This window comes from Balaenoptera ricei, chromosome 6 (assembly GCF_028023285.1).
Source record: "Balaenoptera ricei isolate mBalRic1 chromosome 6, mBalRic1.hap2, whole genome shotgun sequence".
Lineage (NCBI taxonomy): Eukaryota > Metazoa > Chordata > Mammalia > Artiodactyla > Balaenopteridae > Balaenoptera > Balaenoptera ricei.
The window spans coordinates 13,556,696-13,573,818 of record NC_082644.1 but is presented as its reverse complement, the minus strand read 5'-3'; the positions used below and the strand labels follow the sequence as shown (position 1 = coordinate 13,573,818).

Below are 17,123 nucleotides of genomic sequence, written 5' to 3'. Positions count from 1 at the left end.
CCTGGCCTTTCCCTTCTTTTGTAATGATGCATTTCATCAGGTGATTGTCTGAGAATGCTTCTCTTGCCCACCAGACTTACAGCTGCATGAGAGCAAGGCTGGTGCATGGCTTACCATCGTTTCCCAAACACCTAACACAGTGCTTGGTACAGAGTAGGTGCTCAGTCTGTTTTTTAAGTGAGTGAATCATATTATTTCATTTTACTGTACCATAATTTATTCAACTGTTTCTGTGGTTGGAAATCGAGGATGATTCCAAGTTTTCACATTCACCAAAAATATCACAGTGAATATCCCTATGGATAAATCATTGCTCATGTTTTTTTATTGCAATATAGTTAATGTACAATCTTAGGTAAGTTTCATGTGTACAACAGTGATTCACAACTTTTACAGGTTATATTTCATTTATAGTTAATATAAAATATTGGCTATAGTCCCTGTGCTGTACAATATATCCTTGTAGCTTATTTTATACATAGTGGTTTATACCTCTTCTTCCCCTACCCCTATCTTGCCCATCCCCTCTTCCCTCTGCCCACTGGTAACCACTAGCTTTTCTCTATATCTGTGAGGCTGTGTCTTTTTTGTTATATTCACCAGTTTGTTTTAATTTTTAGATTCCACATACAAGTGATATACAGTATTTGTCTCTCTCTGTCTGGCTTATTTCACCAATACCCTCCAAGTCCATCCATGTTGGTGCAAATGGCAAAATTTTATTCTTTTTTCTGGCTGAGTAGTATTCCGTGTGTGTGTGTGTGTGTGTGTGTGTGTGTGTGTGTGTGTGTGTGTGTGTATGTGTATACACACACCACATCTTCTTTATCCATTCATCTGCTGATAGACACTAAACTGTACTCCAAAGACACTGTGGTATATATAGAGAGGTAGAATGAGGTAAGCTACAGGGAACAATACACATAGAAACTTCTGCTGTATGAATAGTTTATCACCAAGTCAGAACACTTTATATTTTACTTATAATTTGCGTCTTATTACATCCTGAAATTTAAAAATGACTCCACACAACACCACTCACAGGATGGGTTGTCGTGTTGCAGGAGATGTTCGGAATGATATTTACGTCACCCTGATCCATGGGGAGTTTGACAAAGGGAAAAAGAAGACACCGAAGAACGTGGAGGTGACCATGTCTGTGTATGATGAGGAGGGCGGGCTCTTGGAGGTACGTGGTGTCCCCAGCAGTCCCGCTGCCATCACACGCTCCTTTACAACCACAGGACTTGGGGCATGATGTTAATTGTTCTCCACTGTAGAGTGCATTTGGTGTTTTCACAAGGAAAAAATAGGAAACCTGTTAAATTTGTGATTAGCAATCACCAATTGTAGTAATAAATTCATGTAGACTCTTATTTTCATGATTTCTCCTGTGCTGAGAAAGACCTTAAGCCACCAGGGATTTCAGGTGTACACTTCCGATGCAGAGATTCTGTATCATTTTCAAGTTATTTAGCCACTTTCAAGACTGATAAGGTCCTCCGGGGCTGGCATGGAGTGGCATTCCTGCCCAGGTCATGTGGAGGGCACACGCCCTCCCCCTGGGTGAGCTAAACCAGCAGAGATGCGCCCGTTAGAGCTGTTACACCAGAAGGGCTCTTGGTTCTAGGTCAACTACCACGCTCTTTAGTTTTAGGAATCAGGAAACTGCAGCCCAGAAAGGATAAGCTATTTTCTCAGGGAAGCACAGGACTTAGTGGTGGCACTGGGAACGGACACAGGTGTCCTGCCTTCCGGTCCAACAGAAGTTACTCTTCATTCTGACATCAAGGAGAAGGAGAGACAGGGGGAGGCTTTCATTGTCCCAGCTGACATCTGGCTCCTCTTGTATGAGCCATAGTTACCTGCTTTGGAATCCACTCCATTCACTGAGTCCCTCACGGCGGGGGCACAGCCGAGTACACAACCTCTGCACTTCCCCATGGATATGATCATCTTCCAAGGAATCAGTTGACCAAGTTGTCTTCTGCATAGAGGGATAAGCAGAATGCTGTGGGCCATGGTACGGGAGTGATTTCTTTGTGCTGTTGAGAGAGTCCTTTTGCCCCAGGAGTTCAAGTACACATCTTCACGGCTCTGGTAACTAGCTTGGAAGTGCCCCCGTGGAGGCCTGATGCTACTGAACTAAGTGGTTCATGTCTAGGAAGAGACACAATGAGTGAACATGCCACACCTACACACCAGGTCCTTAAAGCAGAGTATAGACAGGACCTCACACAGCAGTGTGTCTGCACGCATGCTGGAGCTCCCGGTCACCCTCTCTAGGCCTCTGTTCCCTGAGAGAGGAAAGAAGAAAGAAAGAAAGGACAGTGTATGGCTCGGATGGAAGAGAGAAGAAAAGTTCCAGCAAAGAGGAATGTTAAGCTTGTGCTGGGTGCCTTAGCTACTACACATTGAGATACTTGGACCCTCAAAGCGCTAGAAACTCGTTCTTTTTTTTTTTTTTTTTTTTAATTATTTTTTTATTGAAGTGTAGTTGATTTACAATGTTGTGTTAGTTTCAGATGTACAACAAAGTGGTTCTGTTATCCATCCATCTATCTATCTATCTATATTATTTTTCAGATTCTTCTCCCATATAAGTCATTAAAAAATATTGAGTATAGTTCCCTATGCTATACAGTAGGTCCTTGTTGTGTATCTATTTTATATATAGCAGTGTGTATATGTCAATGCCAACTTCCTAATTATCCCTCCCCGCTACCTTTCCCCTTTGGTAACCATAAGTTTGTTTCCTATGTCTGTGAGTCTGTTTCTGTTTTGTAAATAGGAGTGTTTTGTTCATTTGTATCATTTTCTTTAAGATTCCACATATAAGTGATATCATATGATATTTGTCTTTCTCTGTCTGACTTACTTCACTTAGTATGGTAATCTCTAGGTCCATTCATGTTGCTACAAATGGCATTATTTCATTCTTTTTTATAGCTGAGTAGTGTTCCATTGTATATATATATATATACACCATATTTTCTTGGAAACTCATTCTCACTCTACTGTTCACCCCCAGATGTAATCAGCTTATGTATGCCAATGTAAGGCATGTGCTGGCCATGTGGAATACCCTTAGTGTTCTAGATATTACTACCCGCTCCTAATTTTTTCTTTCCATCTGAAGAAAGCAATTCATCCTGGTGCTGGATACGAAGGCATTTCTGAGTACAAATCAGTGGTCTATTACCAAGTCAAGCAGCCCTGTTGGTATGAGACTGTCAAGGTGAGAATGTGTCATCAGTAACCCCTATCATATATGAAACCTCGTTTAGATCCCTTTCTTCTTTTTACCCACAAATCGCTCCTCCTTTATCCTGAAGTTTTAGATAGGTTGCCTGTGGTGTGCAATCAGAAATGAATTGATCATCGTAGCTCTGCAGAAGCTCATTTCTGTTTCGCAAACTTCAGAAATCTTAAGTAACATTCTCGTTCGTAAACGTGTTGAAATTGGAAGAGAGAAACTTGATGTTGTAATGATGTAAGAGGCTGCCAAGATGGTCCAGAACCAAATGGAAATTTTCACACTCTGCAAGCAGTTTCCTAACATTTCTTTCCTTCTTGGCCTCTAACCAAGTTTGCTGGGCTTCTTTTCAATTTAAATATGTGTCTTACAAATTCCAAAGTGCTCTCGAGATCAGTCCGCTCGTGTGAGCCTCACAGTAGCTCTGCGACAAACGGTCCGAGTTGCAGTAGCCCATTTTCTGATGACGTAACTGGCACTCAGAGAAGTGAAGTGACCAAGTTCCTCTAGCTGCTCGTGTCAGAGCCTAAACTGGATTCCACTTCTTCTGAGCCCCAGACTCCATCAACTCTTTCCTTTTTTGTTGTTCTGGTTTTTTACTGAAGTATAGTTGATTTACAATGTTGTGTTAATTTCTGCTGTATAGCAAAGCGATTCAGTTATACATATATATACATTCTTTTTTATATTGTTTTCCTTTATGGTTGACTTCAGGATATTGAATATAGTTCCCTGTGCTATACAGTAGGACCTTGTTCTTTATCCACATCGGCTTTTTCTGATTGTCAAAGTTTTATGAGCTCTCCATAGAAAACTAAAAAAAAAAGTTGCACTAATATCTTAATTCAGAAGTAACCATTTTCCACAATTTTATATACTTCATATGTTTTGGATCATGCTGTTCATACAAATTTATATTGTGCCTTTTCAAACTCTCTTGAGGCATTAAAAAGCCTTCAGAAGTATATTTTTAGATACTTGCATAATATTCGTTATATAATCATGCCATAATTTATTTAACTATTTGCTACAAATTCTCTGCTCTATACATTGCTCCATGCCTCTGTTTCCCCTGTCTCTTCTGTATATGTAAGCAGCAAAAAAAAAAAAAAAAAAAAAAAAGCTTCCTTGTCCCCAGTATTTTATCTTTTCCTTCTATTATAGGCCCTAACTATTAACATATCCATGTACACCTTGCAGTCTTGTGCACAGACCTGAAAGTACTGATCTTTTCTCTCTGAAGTATCTCCTGCTTCACACTTGAGAAAGCACTAGAAATTTGTAATATCTCCGTTTTCAGAATCTATGATAAACAGCAAAGGTGATCTTCTCTTGAGATTCTTTTGGTTTTGAAAAATAGCTAAATCTCCTTTGAATGAAACCCTGCACCAAATCTAACTCTATAGGAATTACTCAATGTGATCAGATACTAAAATGTGCCTCATTTTATAAAATGAACTATGAGTGCGGGGGACTGTATTGATACTCCTTATTATTGTGCAGGTATCCATTGCTATAGAAGAAGTTGCTCGCTGCCATATAAGATTTACCTTCCGACACCGGTCATCTCAGGAATGTGAGTATTAGGAGGTCTACGACATATTTCAATCAAACAGTGTTTACTCTTGCTTGACAGCTCTTTTGTGGGTTTGTAGAATGAGATACTTGAAATCTTTATTTCAAGATTCATTGAAGCTAAGGAAATCTTAAAATGAATTTTTCTATGCTTCCAAGATCTGTGTTTATCATTGTATATTAGAATTTCCCTGAAATGTGTTCTATGAGTACTAAGGTTCTACAATGCTAATAGATGCTGTCTGACAAAAAGAGTTTCCCTGTTGAATAGGGATAGAAAGTGCTTGTATATTATGTCTCCCTCTTAGACATTCACCGTGTATGTTGCCACATTGCTGAGAAATCCTGAAGCAAGAAAACTGTTCAATCTGTTGTTTCCCAAATTATTTTTTTTTCGTGAAAGAACTGTTTCAAGTCTTAGATCACAGTTTATGAGTTGACTTTCCTAAGGTGTGAACAGAGGAGAATATTGATTATTTTCAGACTGATCACAACATTTCTGGAAGTGTTGTTCTCATTCAGCACTGCATAAAAATGCAGTCCTTCCTTCCAAACTGAATTTTTTGAATGCCATCTACCTACCAGACTGCAGGCCAGGCCCTGAGTAGATGACAGCAAATAGGACACAGTCACTGCTCTGAAAAGTCTCTGTGGTCTAGTTAGGAAGATGAGCAAGAAAACAGGTGATGAAGTTCAGATCAACGTGATACGTGTTACAGCAGCAAACATCAAGGAGTAAGCACAGCACCTAACCCCGCCTGGGGATTTATGCATAAGGTTTCCTACATCCTAGCTGAGACTTGAAGGTGAGCAGAAGTTAGGCCAGTGAAGGGTGCTGGTGGAGAAATGTGTTTGAAAAGCAAAGTGAGCTCGGTAGGGCTAAAGTGGGAGCCATCATGATATTAGATTGAACCATCTGAAATTGCCATTTTTGTAGGTCAGTATCAGATAGTCAAGTATCAGCAAATAGTCAATTATCAGCAATTTCGTACAGTTCTCCATCATACTAAGCTAGCATTTATCAAGCTCTTAGTTTGTACCAGACACTATGCGAAGCTCTATTCATACACCATCTTGTTTAGTATCTACAGTAATCAATAAGACCCATACACATTTTAATCCACATTTATATGTAAAGAAACTGAGGCACAGAGATGTTAGGTATGTGCCCAAGGTCACAGGGCTAGTAAGTTCCTGGATTGACATGTCAGTGGTCTGATTCCAGGCAGGCTAGAGCCAGATCATGAAAGATGAAGGTTCTTTTGAACTCTGTTATGAAGGAGCCATTAAAGAATGCGGTATGGGTGGTGCTGGTGGTTGTGATTTCGTATATATTTATAACAGCTTTAGTCACAGTACCCCCAAATTGGCCGTCAACAGGAGAACAGATGAACAAACTGTAGTATAATCCTATGCTCAGCCAATCTGGGTAACACGAGTCACAGCAGACCTTAGAGGTGTGCCTGTGGTGAGAACAGGCCATGAGTCACCCCAGCCGTAGACATTTAAGCAGGGGACATGGTGAGCTCAGAGGCCAACACCTGAAGACCAGGAGAGAGGCCCTTTGCTTCCTAAGGAGGCTGGACCCTCCTCCCCCAAATGCCACAGGACACACAAATCCACTTCTGGCACCGGGGCTACTGTCTTGGTAAGAAGAGAGGAACAGAAATCTTAGATGGCATCACAAACCTTGGAAGATAATAAACAAAATACTTACTGAGTCTGTCTTAGAACAGCAGTAGTGAGATAGCTCATGGGAAGGTTTTGGAGCAGGGCAGTTGACTTGATTAGATTTGATTTTGGAGATCCCCAAAGGGTGGAGAAGAGCTGGAGACAGAGAGATTTGTTATGAAGATCTTGTGGGAATACAGGGAAGAGGTGAGGGTGGCCTGGCCTCAGGTGGGAACAGCAGGGACGGAGAGAAAAGGCACAGCCTCCAGAGGCGCTCAGGACGCGGAGTTGGCATGGGGGTGGGGTCAGTGTCAACACCCACAGTTCTGATTTGGATGACCGAGTCGATACTGATGTCATTCATTCACAAATATAGGAAAAGGCGCATACTTGGGGGCACCAGAAGATTTCAGTTAGGGAACTATTTCCTTCAAGGAGTCTGTGACGTGGACGGTACGTATGGCTTATTGGGGCTCGCTCAACTGTGTTGTTTATAGCACGATTGAACACCAAACCCCAGAGCAAAATGTGCCATCAGCTCTCATAGCCATCACCCTCTGGTATCTTTCTGCCCTGCTCAGACATGTATTCCTGTCTTTTCAGCCAGAGATAAATCGGAGCGAGCCTTCGGGGTGGCCTTCGTGAAGCTGATGAACCCGGATGGCACCACTCTGCAGGACGGGAGGCATGATCTGGTGGTTTATAAGGTGGTGCTAAAGAAAGAGGCTCAGAACGTGGCTAAGGACATATTTACTCCCCCTGAAACTGGTTCTGAAAGCTCCTTTCAGACTTATGTGTATAAATATCAGAAACTTCTCTCGGGCTGTACATGTTTGCCTCTTCAAGTCCAGAACCCCAGAGGACTGTGGTCACACCAGCCGCATGGTCTCCCATCCCTTTAGTCTTTTAAATGATGGTCCCTCCCTCTCGTGCACATGGCGTCCGTGGAGGTGAACAGTCAAGGGCTGTTATTCTGCTCTTTGCGTCAGCCTATGTGGAGCATTGATAGTTGCACTGCTGGGCTGGGTTACAGTGTGGTGGATGTGGTAGGATGTGGTTTTCATATCAGCGCGAGCCAGGCACCATTTCTCCGCTCTGTGGCCTCCTTTCCTCTCCTATCAGTTGTGTCCTTATTCTTCCCTCTAACTGCTGCAGAGCTATCGCTTCCACTGAGATTTTAGAGCAGAAAGCAGATGTTGGGAAGATCTCATTTGTCCAACAATATCCAGCAGGCTTTTCACACGGTTGGTAGCTTTTTTGAGATGAATCCACCTGATGTGTATTTCCCTTAGCAGCTCCTGAGCTCAAAAATAGTGTTGGAAGCCACGGCAAGCTGTTTCTTCTCAAAGGACCCAGTGAAGTATCATTGTGACCATTTACATGTTCAAGAAAATGAAATCCAACCTTATTCTTTATGTATTTACTTATAGCAGAGACTAGAATGTTGGCTTCTAGTTCATAACTTATTCTGTTTTCATTCAATGTCGAAATTATTTCTGGACTCAAACTCTGGGACAGTATCACAGTACCTCGGAGTTGGAAGGGATCTAATTTGATAAAACTTCATTTCTCAGGTTGGAAATACACTGCGCTCATGATAGATACTAATTTATTTGCACATGAGAGATTTTGTCCACCACTTGGTGTCCCTAACATGCTTCCTTTGCAGGGTGACAACAAGAAAATGGAAGATGCTAAATTCTACCTGACCCTGCCTGGAACCAAAGTGGAGATGGAAGAAAAGGAGCTCCAAGCATCCAAAAGCCTAGCCAACTTTACGCCAAACAAGGATAGCACAAAAGACAGCTTTCAGATTGCCACCCTCATCTGCTCCACAAAGCTCACTCAGAATGGTAGGTGTGGTGACCTCAGTGACGCCAGAATGAGTTTTCTATTTGGTCCTCCTAGGCTTCTTTGTTAGGCTTAGGGGACTGGACGCTGTGGGACTGTGTCTTCTGAGGTAGGGTCCTGGGCTATCACGTGATGTTCTGGGTAGTACTGATTAGATAGCTAAAGCTCTTCCTGAGGCTTCTTTGTCTGTCTTTCCACTAGAATGAGAAGCATTTTGGTGGTTTTTAAATATGGGAAAACCTATAAATGTATTCATTAACAGAGGCTGTGAATTTCGAAAGTCTTATGTTTCCTTCCTTCAAGGCAGCAAAGAACTCTGATACTGTGCTCTGTATGATGTATGTAACAAGAAATGTTGGTACTAAGGGGAGGATACTGGCAGAGGGGCATCAGTCTCCTGCCCAAGCAGGTATGGCAAAGAGCAAGGAGGGTTTCCTGTTAGCATTCCGTCTGTCTCCCATATAGAGTCCTCTTTCTTGATTTTTTCCCCAAGCAGTCAGATTTTCCATAACATCAGCTGAAGAGTTCAAATGCGGCTTCATTTTGTCGCCTCATGAAATCTGATAGCAATTTTCACTTCTCTTGTGTATATCATGACATTTGATAGCCAATAACAGCTTCTTATTCATTTAACCTATGTAATTTGTAAGGTGTCCTGCAGAATATAGTGATCCAAGAAATAGCTGCTTTGGGGACTTGCTTTAGAAATTCTTTGTCCCCTGTGCCGTGTGGAGGATTAGTCCCTTTGACCTCTGAGAAGATTTGGGGGCTCTGCCGTAGGGAAGTGATAAGGTAGACAAAACAGCTGAGATGTAAGGTACACTCAAGGATCAGATAGCATGTGGTTGATCTTTAGAACGGGTCAGTATTGTTTATTTTGATGAATCTTGGTGGCGTAGAGAATATGGATAGTATTTCAACTTGGACGATTGATTAGACTCAACAGAGTGAGGCTGAGAGCTGTTACATATGGGAAAGTAAAAGCAGGCACCGAAAATTAAGCCAGAGAAAAGGCAAAACTATGGAGACATGAAAAGATCCGTGGTTACAAAGGGCTTGGGGAGAGAGGGAGGGATGAATAGGCAGAGCACGGGGGATTTTTAGGGCAGTAAAACTATATACTAAATGATATCCTAATGGGTACGTGGATGCACGTCATTATACGTTTGTCAAAAGCCGCAGAATATACTGCACAGAGCGAAGCCTCACTTAAACGATGGACTTCAGTTAATAAGCTTTATCAGTGTTGACTCAGCATTTGTAACAAAGGTACCACGGTAATGCAGGATGTTAATAACAGGGGAAGCTCTGGATCCTTGAAGGGGTATATGGTAACTCTCTGTACTTTGGGCTTAATTTTTCTGTGAACCTAAAACTGCTCAAAAAAAAAATAAAGTCTATTAATTAGTAAAAAAAAAAAAAACAAAAAAACAAAACACTGAAAGTTAAGCCAGAAGGCATTCTGAGCTTTATGGAAGACACGAGAAAACCCTATCAATGATATAACCCTTGCTAGGGAAAAAGTAAACATAAATAAACTGCTGATACGAGGTTAAGTAGTATAATGTTTATGGGAGATGATTTACAAAGTGTATCAAAGATCTTAAATGTATTCAGACCCTTTGACCCAGTACTGTGACCCCTAGAAATTGAACCTAAATAGACAATGAGAGATGTGCACAAAGATTTATATATGAGGATGTTTCCCTATGATTCATAATAGGGGAACAGTGCAAAGAATCCAAATGTCCAATAGTTGGGGTCAGGTTAAAGTATATAATGTTATTAAATGATAAAATATATGCAGCTGTGAAATATATTTCAAAACAGTCAAAGACATGGGAAAATGTTAACACTATGTAGAGTATAATCCCGGTTTTGTTTAAATATATGAGGATAATTTGGAGCCTATTGCCTGGGTTCAGATCCCAGCTCTGCCACTTACTAGCTGGTTCATCTTGGGCAAGTCACTTGATCTCTCTGTGACTTGGTTTCCTCAGTTTTAGAATGGGAGTAATGATAGTATTTATTTCAAAGAATGAAGTAAATTAAAATAAGTAGAAGCAAAGCAACAATGTGTAGCACATTGTAAACACTACATGAGTATTAACTGTTGTCATCACCATCGTTATTATACGTACACAGAAAAAGGCTAAAAAAATAATTACTCTAAAAGTTTGGATGATAGTTCTTATTTTCTTTATTCTTTCTGGTATTTTCCAAATTTTTAACTATGAAATGTCAAAATGTTATTTTTTTTAGCTCTGATGGTAGATGATAGAAAGCATCGATGTACTTTTGGGGCTCTAAAGGGATATTCAAAAGAGACAGCGTTTACCAAACATCTAGTAGATTATCCTTCCTAGAGACTAGGTTTGAAGAAAACAAGTAATAAAAGTTTGTAAAATTAACTTATTAGAGATAATGGTTAGAGATAACCATATTGTTACATTGTTTATTATCTCCCAGGCAAAACTTCGGGAAGCTTATTGACAGGTAGCAGTACTTAACTTGATGCGCTGATACCAATATCACGCATCTTCTAAATGTTCCAAACCTGTGCTGTCCCGCACCTTACGTAGCTTGCAAAATTTAAATTAATTAAAGTCAAGTGAAGGTATGACTGCAGTTCCTTGGTTGCATTCGCCCCATTTCAAGTGCTCAGTGGTTTTCTGTGTCTGGTGACTTTCCTACTGGACAGCACAGGTTGCAACGTTCCCATCATCACAGAAACTTCCATCGGGTAGAACTGTCCTCTTCCGTTTGTTGTCATCTCATTCCTAGTGTTTAGATCTCAAAAACACTCAACATACTTTTAAAAAAAAGTCTCCAAGAATATCCTGTCCCAGAGAAGACTTAAAGACGCAAACTCATCTAAACCAGAGCGGGGTGACCTGCTGTCAATCTGGATGGGGGTACGAAGAAGGGACAGATTTGGGGAAGATGAGGTGACATCGTGAGCATCAGAGAAAATGGGGCATTCCCAGTGACAGATAATAAGTGTGTTTGCTTTCTTCTAATTTGATGGGAGTGATAAAGAACCAATTCAATTTCTTCTGAGAAAGAAGAAGCTGAGGAACATGAATAAATCATCAACTCTATGAGGGCATTTGTTGATCAAGAGGAGGGTAGCTGTTCTCCTTTCACTCGGAGGTCATGACCAAAGGCGTTTCTCCTTAGCCTTTGGAGAGGTATTCAGACTCCAAAGTTAAAAGCCACTGGACTTTGTTACAAACAGAGCCTGTAGGCACCTTCATTATTTTATGAATTTTTTCAAAACTAGAACGGACTGATTTATATGGGATCATTTTGTTGCTGGGCCCATATGGAGGGTGAGAATAGAGCAGAGGGAGAGAGGAGTCAAGTCTCTGCAGGTGTGGACCTGTGCCAGGCCATTCACAGACATCTCATTTTACCCACCGACAGCCTAGCACGTGAAGACACCAATGTTGTCATTATTAACCTCAGTTTACTGATCAGAGCGCCAAGCTGAGGTGCTGAAATATTTTGCCTAAACTCATAAGTGGTGGACTTGGGTCCGAAAACAGATATTTGTAACTCCAAAACTTAGGGTTTTTCTTTGTCATTCTTTTCTTTTTTAAATGTTATGGTCCCTAACCCTTTCCCAAAGGTAATCACTACCCTAAATTTGGGGATTATCATTCAGAGTACTGTGAATTCTTATATACTTTTTTTTTTTTTGGCCTCGAGGCATGTGGGATCTTAGTTCCCCAACCAAGGATCAAACCCGTGCCCCCTGCAGTGGAAGCACAGAGTCCTAACAGCTGGACTGCCAGGGAAGTCCCAATTCTTACATACTTCTGACGGTGATGTAAATGGGGACGACTTTGGATAACATTTAGATAGTATCTAATGTGGTTAGAGGTGGTCATTCTTGATAATCCAGAAATGTAGTCTAGTTTTATACCTCAGAAAAGCTGCTGATACCAGATAGGCATATGAGAATGTTTGCAGCAGAATTGTTTGTGACAGCTCAAAACCACAACCCAACTGGTTGTTTATCGACAGTAGAATGGATAAATTCTGGTACCTCCATACCATGGGATAGATACTCTACAGCAATCAAATGAAATTAACCAGAGCTATTCATCAACCTGTATGAATCCCAGAAACACGGTGAGTCTAGGGCTGTTTCTGTAACACCGTGTCACCACTTTTCTTGCCCTAAGACCTTATGAGTCACCAGATGCCAAATGTATTCCTAATATGAGCAGTGATGGGGCATGCAAATATCTCTAGGGAGTAAACCTCTAGACTGATTAGTGGGTTCCTTGCAGATTCTTAAATCTGCTGCGTGACTCTTCAGCATGATGAAGTATCCAAATCCTTTTCCTTAGGCAGCCACAAATGGCAGGTAACAAATGGTGAGGTAACAAACGGCACGGTACGGTTGACTAGCACGTGGCAAAAATAGGAGGTGGGAAGATGGAAGTAGACAGTGCCTAGTGGATAGGCGTAGCACAGTGCCTATTATTAAGTACTTACTTACGGAATGAAGAAAGTGAAGAATTGTCTTGAGTACACTACCAGCTTCCTTGGGACTCCTGGTTCTGTTTCCATCCATCTGTTCAATCTTTGATCCAGCATGTATTGAATACCTACCAGGTGGCTAGTGCTATGATGCGGTATAAGAAGGAATGCAATAAGGTTCCTTCCCTGGAATGTCTCAATCTATGGGAAGAGCCAAAGAGACACCAAGTGTGTTGTTAATTACTTGCCCTAAGGTATATGTATGTGGGCAAGGAGTGCAGATAGCAGAGAACGACTGGGTCTGTCTTCCCAGACGGAATAATGTTTGAGATGGGTCTTGAAGTAGAAGTAGCAGCTGACTGAATACATAGTATTGTAAGTATTTCTGGGCATTTCAGACAAAGGGAAGACATATGCAAAGACAGGGAGCGATTTCAGAGCATGCCATAGCTTGGGGAGTATTGAGTTGATCTGTCTGACTGCGATGGGCCAGCAGGAGGGTCATAGGAGGGGCCTTACTGCCTTCTCTGACTGGTATTGGGACTTTATTCAGTTGACAGTGGGAAGTCTCTAGGCTTTGGAGGCTTCCCAGGGACTAAACAGTCTGCAAGCCAGTAGAACAAACACACTGAAGCAAATTGACTGTTCTAATGAACAGAATACATTTTCAGCTGCTTATAAATATATATTTATACAAATCCATTGATTAAAAAGTACAGATTGCTACTTTTACTAGATACTGCTCTGTAAATAGTAACATGATGCACTAAACAAAATGATGAAGTAGTAACAGTCCAGCTGCCTGCTTTGTTTCCCTGTTATTTCACTTTTAGTATCTAGACATTCATTAAAGCTGTAAGGGACTGAAAGATCCCAAATTCTGCATTTTTAAGTCCAAAAACACCTCAAGACTTTTGTCCCAGACTTACCCTAAGGACCATTCATCTGTTCTGTCTTCTTTTCAAGATAGCAACCCATCTGATCTGCTCGTCTGTTTATTTCTTTGAAGGACTCTGGGGAGGCAATATGACAGAGTAGCAAGGACATGGTTTTGGGGAATCAGATAAATCTCATTAAATTCCATTCATACCACTCCCTGGCAGTTGTGTGACCTAAGACAAGTAATTTAATTTCACAAAACCTCAGTTTCCTCATCTCAAAAATGGAAGAAATAAAATCTGCTCTATGGTTACCAAAGGGGGAAGGTCAGGGGGAGGGATAAATTAGGAGGTTGGGATTAACATATACACACTACTATATATGAAACAGATAACCAACAAGGACCTACTGTATAGCACAGGGAACTCTACTCAATACCCTGTAATAATCTATATGGGAAATAGAGTCTGAAAAAGAATAGATATATGTATATGTATAACTAAGTCACTTGGCTGTACACCTGAAACTAATACAACATTGTAAATCAACTACAATATTAAAAAAAATTCTTTTAAGTTAAAAAAAAATAAATAAAATCTGCTCTACAGTGTGGATATGATATTTAAATGAATCAATGCACATATGTAAGTTTTTATTTTCCCCTCTGCATCCACCGAGACACACATAGTGACAAGGGACAAATTAAGCAATGCAGCAAATTAAAGGTAGGAAGGTTATTTAAGTGTTTCATCGGTAAGGCTGTGATGTCTTATATGAGAGACGTGAGTTCTATTCGGGCATCATTTTATGTTCTTGTACATTCGTGGTTGGTTTTTTTCCTCTGAAGAAGGAAAGAAGACCCCAAGGTTTTCTCTGATTTAGGTAGGAGACAGTAAATTAGAAGACTGCATAAGGTATTAGCCACCGTTAGGAGCAATGATCTTTTCTAGAGAGCTCTGTCACTGTGTCCTGAAATGGTGTGCGTTGCTCTGCTAATCCGTGTCTAACGCTTATGGTTTGTGGTTGTTCTTCCTAGTTGACCTGTTAGGCTTGTTAAATTGGCGTTCAAACCCTCAGAACATTAAACGCAACTTAAAGAAGTTAATGGAGGTGGATGGAGGAGAAATTGTTAAGGTATGTTTATATATTCACAGTTAGGACTACAGCCACTGCATCCTTAGTTCAATATTTTAAATTAAACTGATGAGTGTGAACATAAAACTTGCCTAAATTGGGAAGCAAGTGTGCCAGTTTTTAGAAAAATGCTATTTTTAAACCTATTCTGTTGAAACCTAATTATCCCCGAATTTCTGCAGTCTGGAGCTAAACTGAAAGCACCAAATAACCTCTCTGTTTTTCTTATCTTCAGTTTTTGCAAGATACGCTAGATGCACTTTTTAACATAATGATGGAAATGTCAGACGATGAAGCATATGACTTCCTTGTGTTTGATGCACTGGTAAGCAGTTACACGTATCATCTAGTGTTTGTTCTCACAACTGTGTGGTTTTTGATAGTTCAGTATTATAAATAATTGTGATGCATAGGCTCCTGCATATGTATTTGTATACATTTCTCTGATGATTTCTTGAGTCTACATTCCCACAAGTAACATTAGATGCAATTGACTTATAGTCAAGACGTCTATGGCTTTGTTTCCTGTTAGATCTTCCCTTTTGATAAGCTTTCTCTTTCTCATTAGGGAAAACAAGCTGTTTTATTACATTTGAAATCAGGAATCCCTTTAACTCGCTTTAAAATTGTCTGGTCCTAAACCAGGAGATACCGTTAACAAAGACGACTGTGGTTTGTTGTGTATGCGTGTCCTTGTGCGTTCTTGCAAGGGAGAGTGAATTTGCAAGTCAGAGATGAGTCTTGGTCTCATTATGTACAATACGCAACCCAGCAGACAATTCAAATTGTCACACAAAGTGCTAAAACATGCAACCCATTCCAAGACCGGAAATCCAAAGAAAGAGAGGGGATATTGGACTCTGGTAAAGTCAGAGATGGCAGTGGAGTGGCGGAAGCTGACACATCCAAACTAAGCATAGTTTTCTGATTGTTGGGGTTAAAGTTCAGGGCAGAGTTTTCCCTGAATGTTGCAGCAAAGAAGGAGGAAGGTGAATTGCAGCTTCAGGTCATTCATCAACTTGGAGAGACTGCTAGATTCAAGAAGAGTTTAGGATGTTGACACTTAAGGATGTAAGACAAAGAGAGAAGTGCCCCCAGCTGCGATCACACCTGGCCAGGTTTATGGGCAAGAGAGTCTGGTAATGACTCCATGGGAGAAGGTCTGGAGAGAGATTCCCGTGGGACAGAGCAGCTGGCAAAGGGCATGTGTGGAAGTCCCAGGTGCCCCTTCTTTTGCTCTCTTCTATCACAGGTAGGTGCAAAGTGGTTATTTGTATCAGTAGATTCTATGTCCGGTAGTGATAAGAGTTAACATGAGCAGAAAATCGAGACTCAAAAGTCTGGTGAGTTCAGTTATTAGGGACACCCACACTGCACTGAGGAGACATATGTCCTGGAGTATTTCATTAGCTGCATCCTTGGGTTAGTGTTTACTATTCCCATGGGAAACCCTTCCCCGCACCCTTCCCCCTCTCATCCCGTTTTCTTCCCTGACTTGGTTACCCGTGCGCTGCCCTCTCTCTGAGGCAGTCAGCTCTCCGGGGCTAGGGGTGCTGGCTTATACTGGTTTCCTCGCAGCATTTAGCACAGTGCCTGACACTTAATGGTCTCTCTCTGTTCGTGTTAAATAAGAAGAAACTCCAAGACTTGACCTGAGCTCTGGAATAGTAACATGGGAATGCTACCATAATGACCAAGAAGGAAAAGAAGGTCCCAGACGTTCAGCTCCAGCTTGTTGACGGAATGCCAGGGGTTGTGCTATGCTGCTATTTATGTTTTTCACCTTTGGCAGGTGTTTATTATTTCACTGATAGGAGACATCAAGTTCCAGCATTTCAATCCCGTCCTCGAGACCTACATTTACAAGCACTTCAGTGCCACTCTGGCCTATGTGTAAGTACCAGGCCCGGGCAGGGCTTGTGGCTGCAGTGTCGGGTTTGTGCTCTTCTTGGGACCGGGTTGTTGAGAAACCAGAGGGACGTGAGCTGAGTGCCCTTGCCTCGAAGTGCAGAACCTTGTTCTAAGCTTCCCTGGGGAAAGTGGGAACCATCTAACTGTTCTAACCATGGCAAAGGGATTACATTCAGGCCCCGCTTTCTGGGAAGTTACGGAAGAGATAAGACTGTACTTCTTTAAGAATCCGGAGCATCTACAGGTGGAGGAGTTGAAGCTGTTAGGGGCACAGTCCAGGACAGAGGACCCTGCCCAGGATCTTAGGAGGCGGGTGTCGGTGGGATCAGCGTGACGCCCCAATGGGATCAAACAG

At 41.4% G+C, this 17,123-nt stretch overlaps 1 protein-coding gene across 3 annotated transcripts in view; it reads left to right on the top strand.

The window, feature by feature from the left end:
- The window catches only part of DOCK5 (dedicator of cytokinesis 5), a 217,608-nt gene that overhangs the window by 125,762 nt on the left and 74,723 nt on the right, over nucleotides 1-17,123 (top strand). For all 3 annotated transcript variants that reach the window (XM_059926858.1, XM_059926860.1, XM_059926857.1), the window contains 8 exons: nucleotides 1,065-1,189; nucleotides 3,140-3,238; nucleotides 4,760-4,832; nucleotides 7,106-7,209; nucleotides 8,172-8,355; nucleotides 14,760-14,857; nucleotides 15,093-15,182; nucleotides 16,650-16,750. In XM_059926858.1, coding sequence (XP_059782841.1) covers nucleotides 1,065-1,189; nucleotides 3,140-3,238; nucleotides 4,760-4,832; nucleotides 7,106-7,209; nucleotides 8,172-8,355; nucleotides 14,760-14,857; nucleotides 15,093-15,182; nucleotides 16,650-16,750 — 874 coding nt within the window. The remainder of the gene's footprint in view (nucleotides 1-1,064; nucleotides 1,190-3,139; nucleotides 3,239-4,759; nucleotides 4,833-7,105; nucleotides 7,210-8,171; nucleotides 8,356-14,759; nucleotides 14,858-15,092; nucleotides 15,183-16,649; nucleotides 16,751-17,123) is intronic.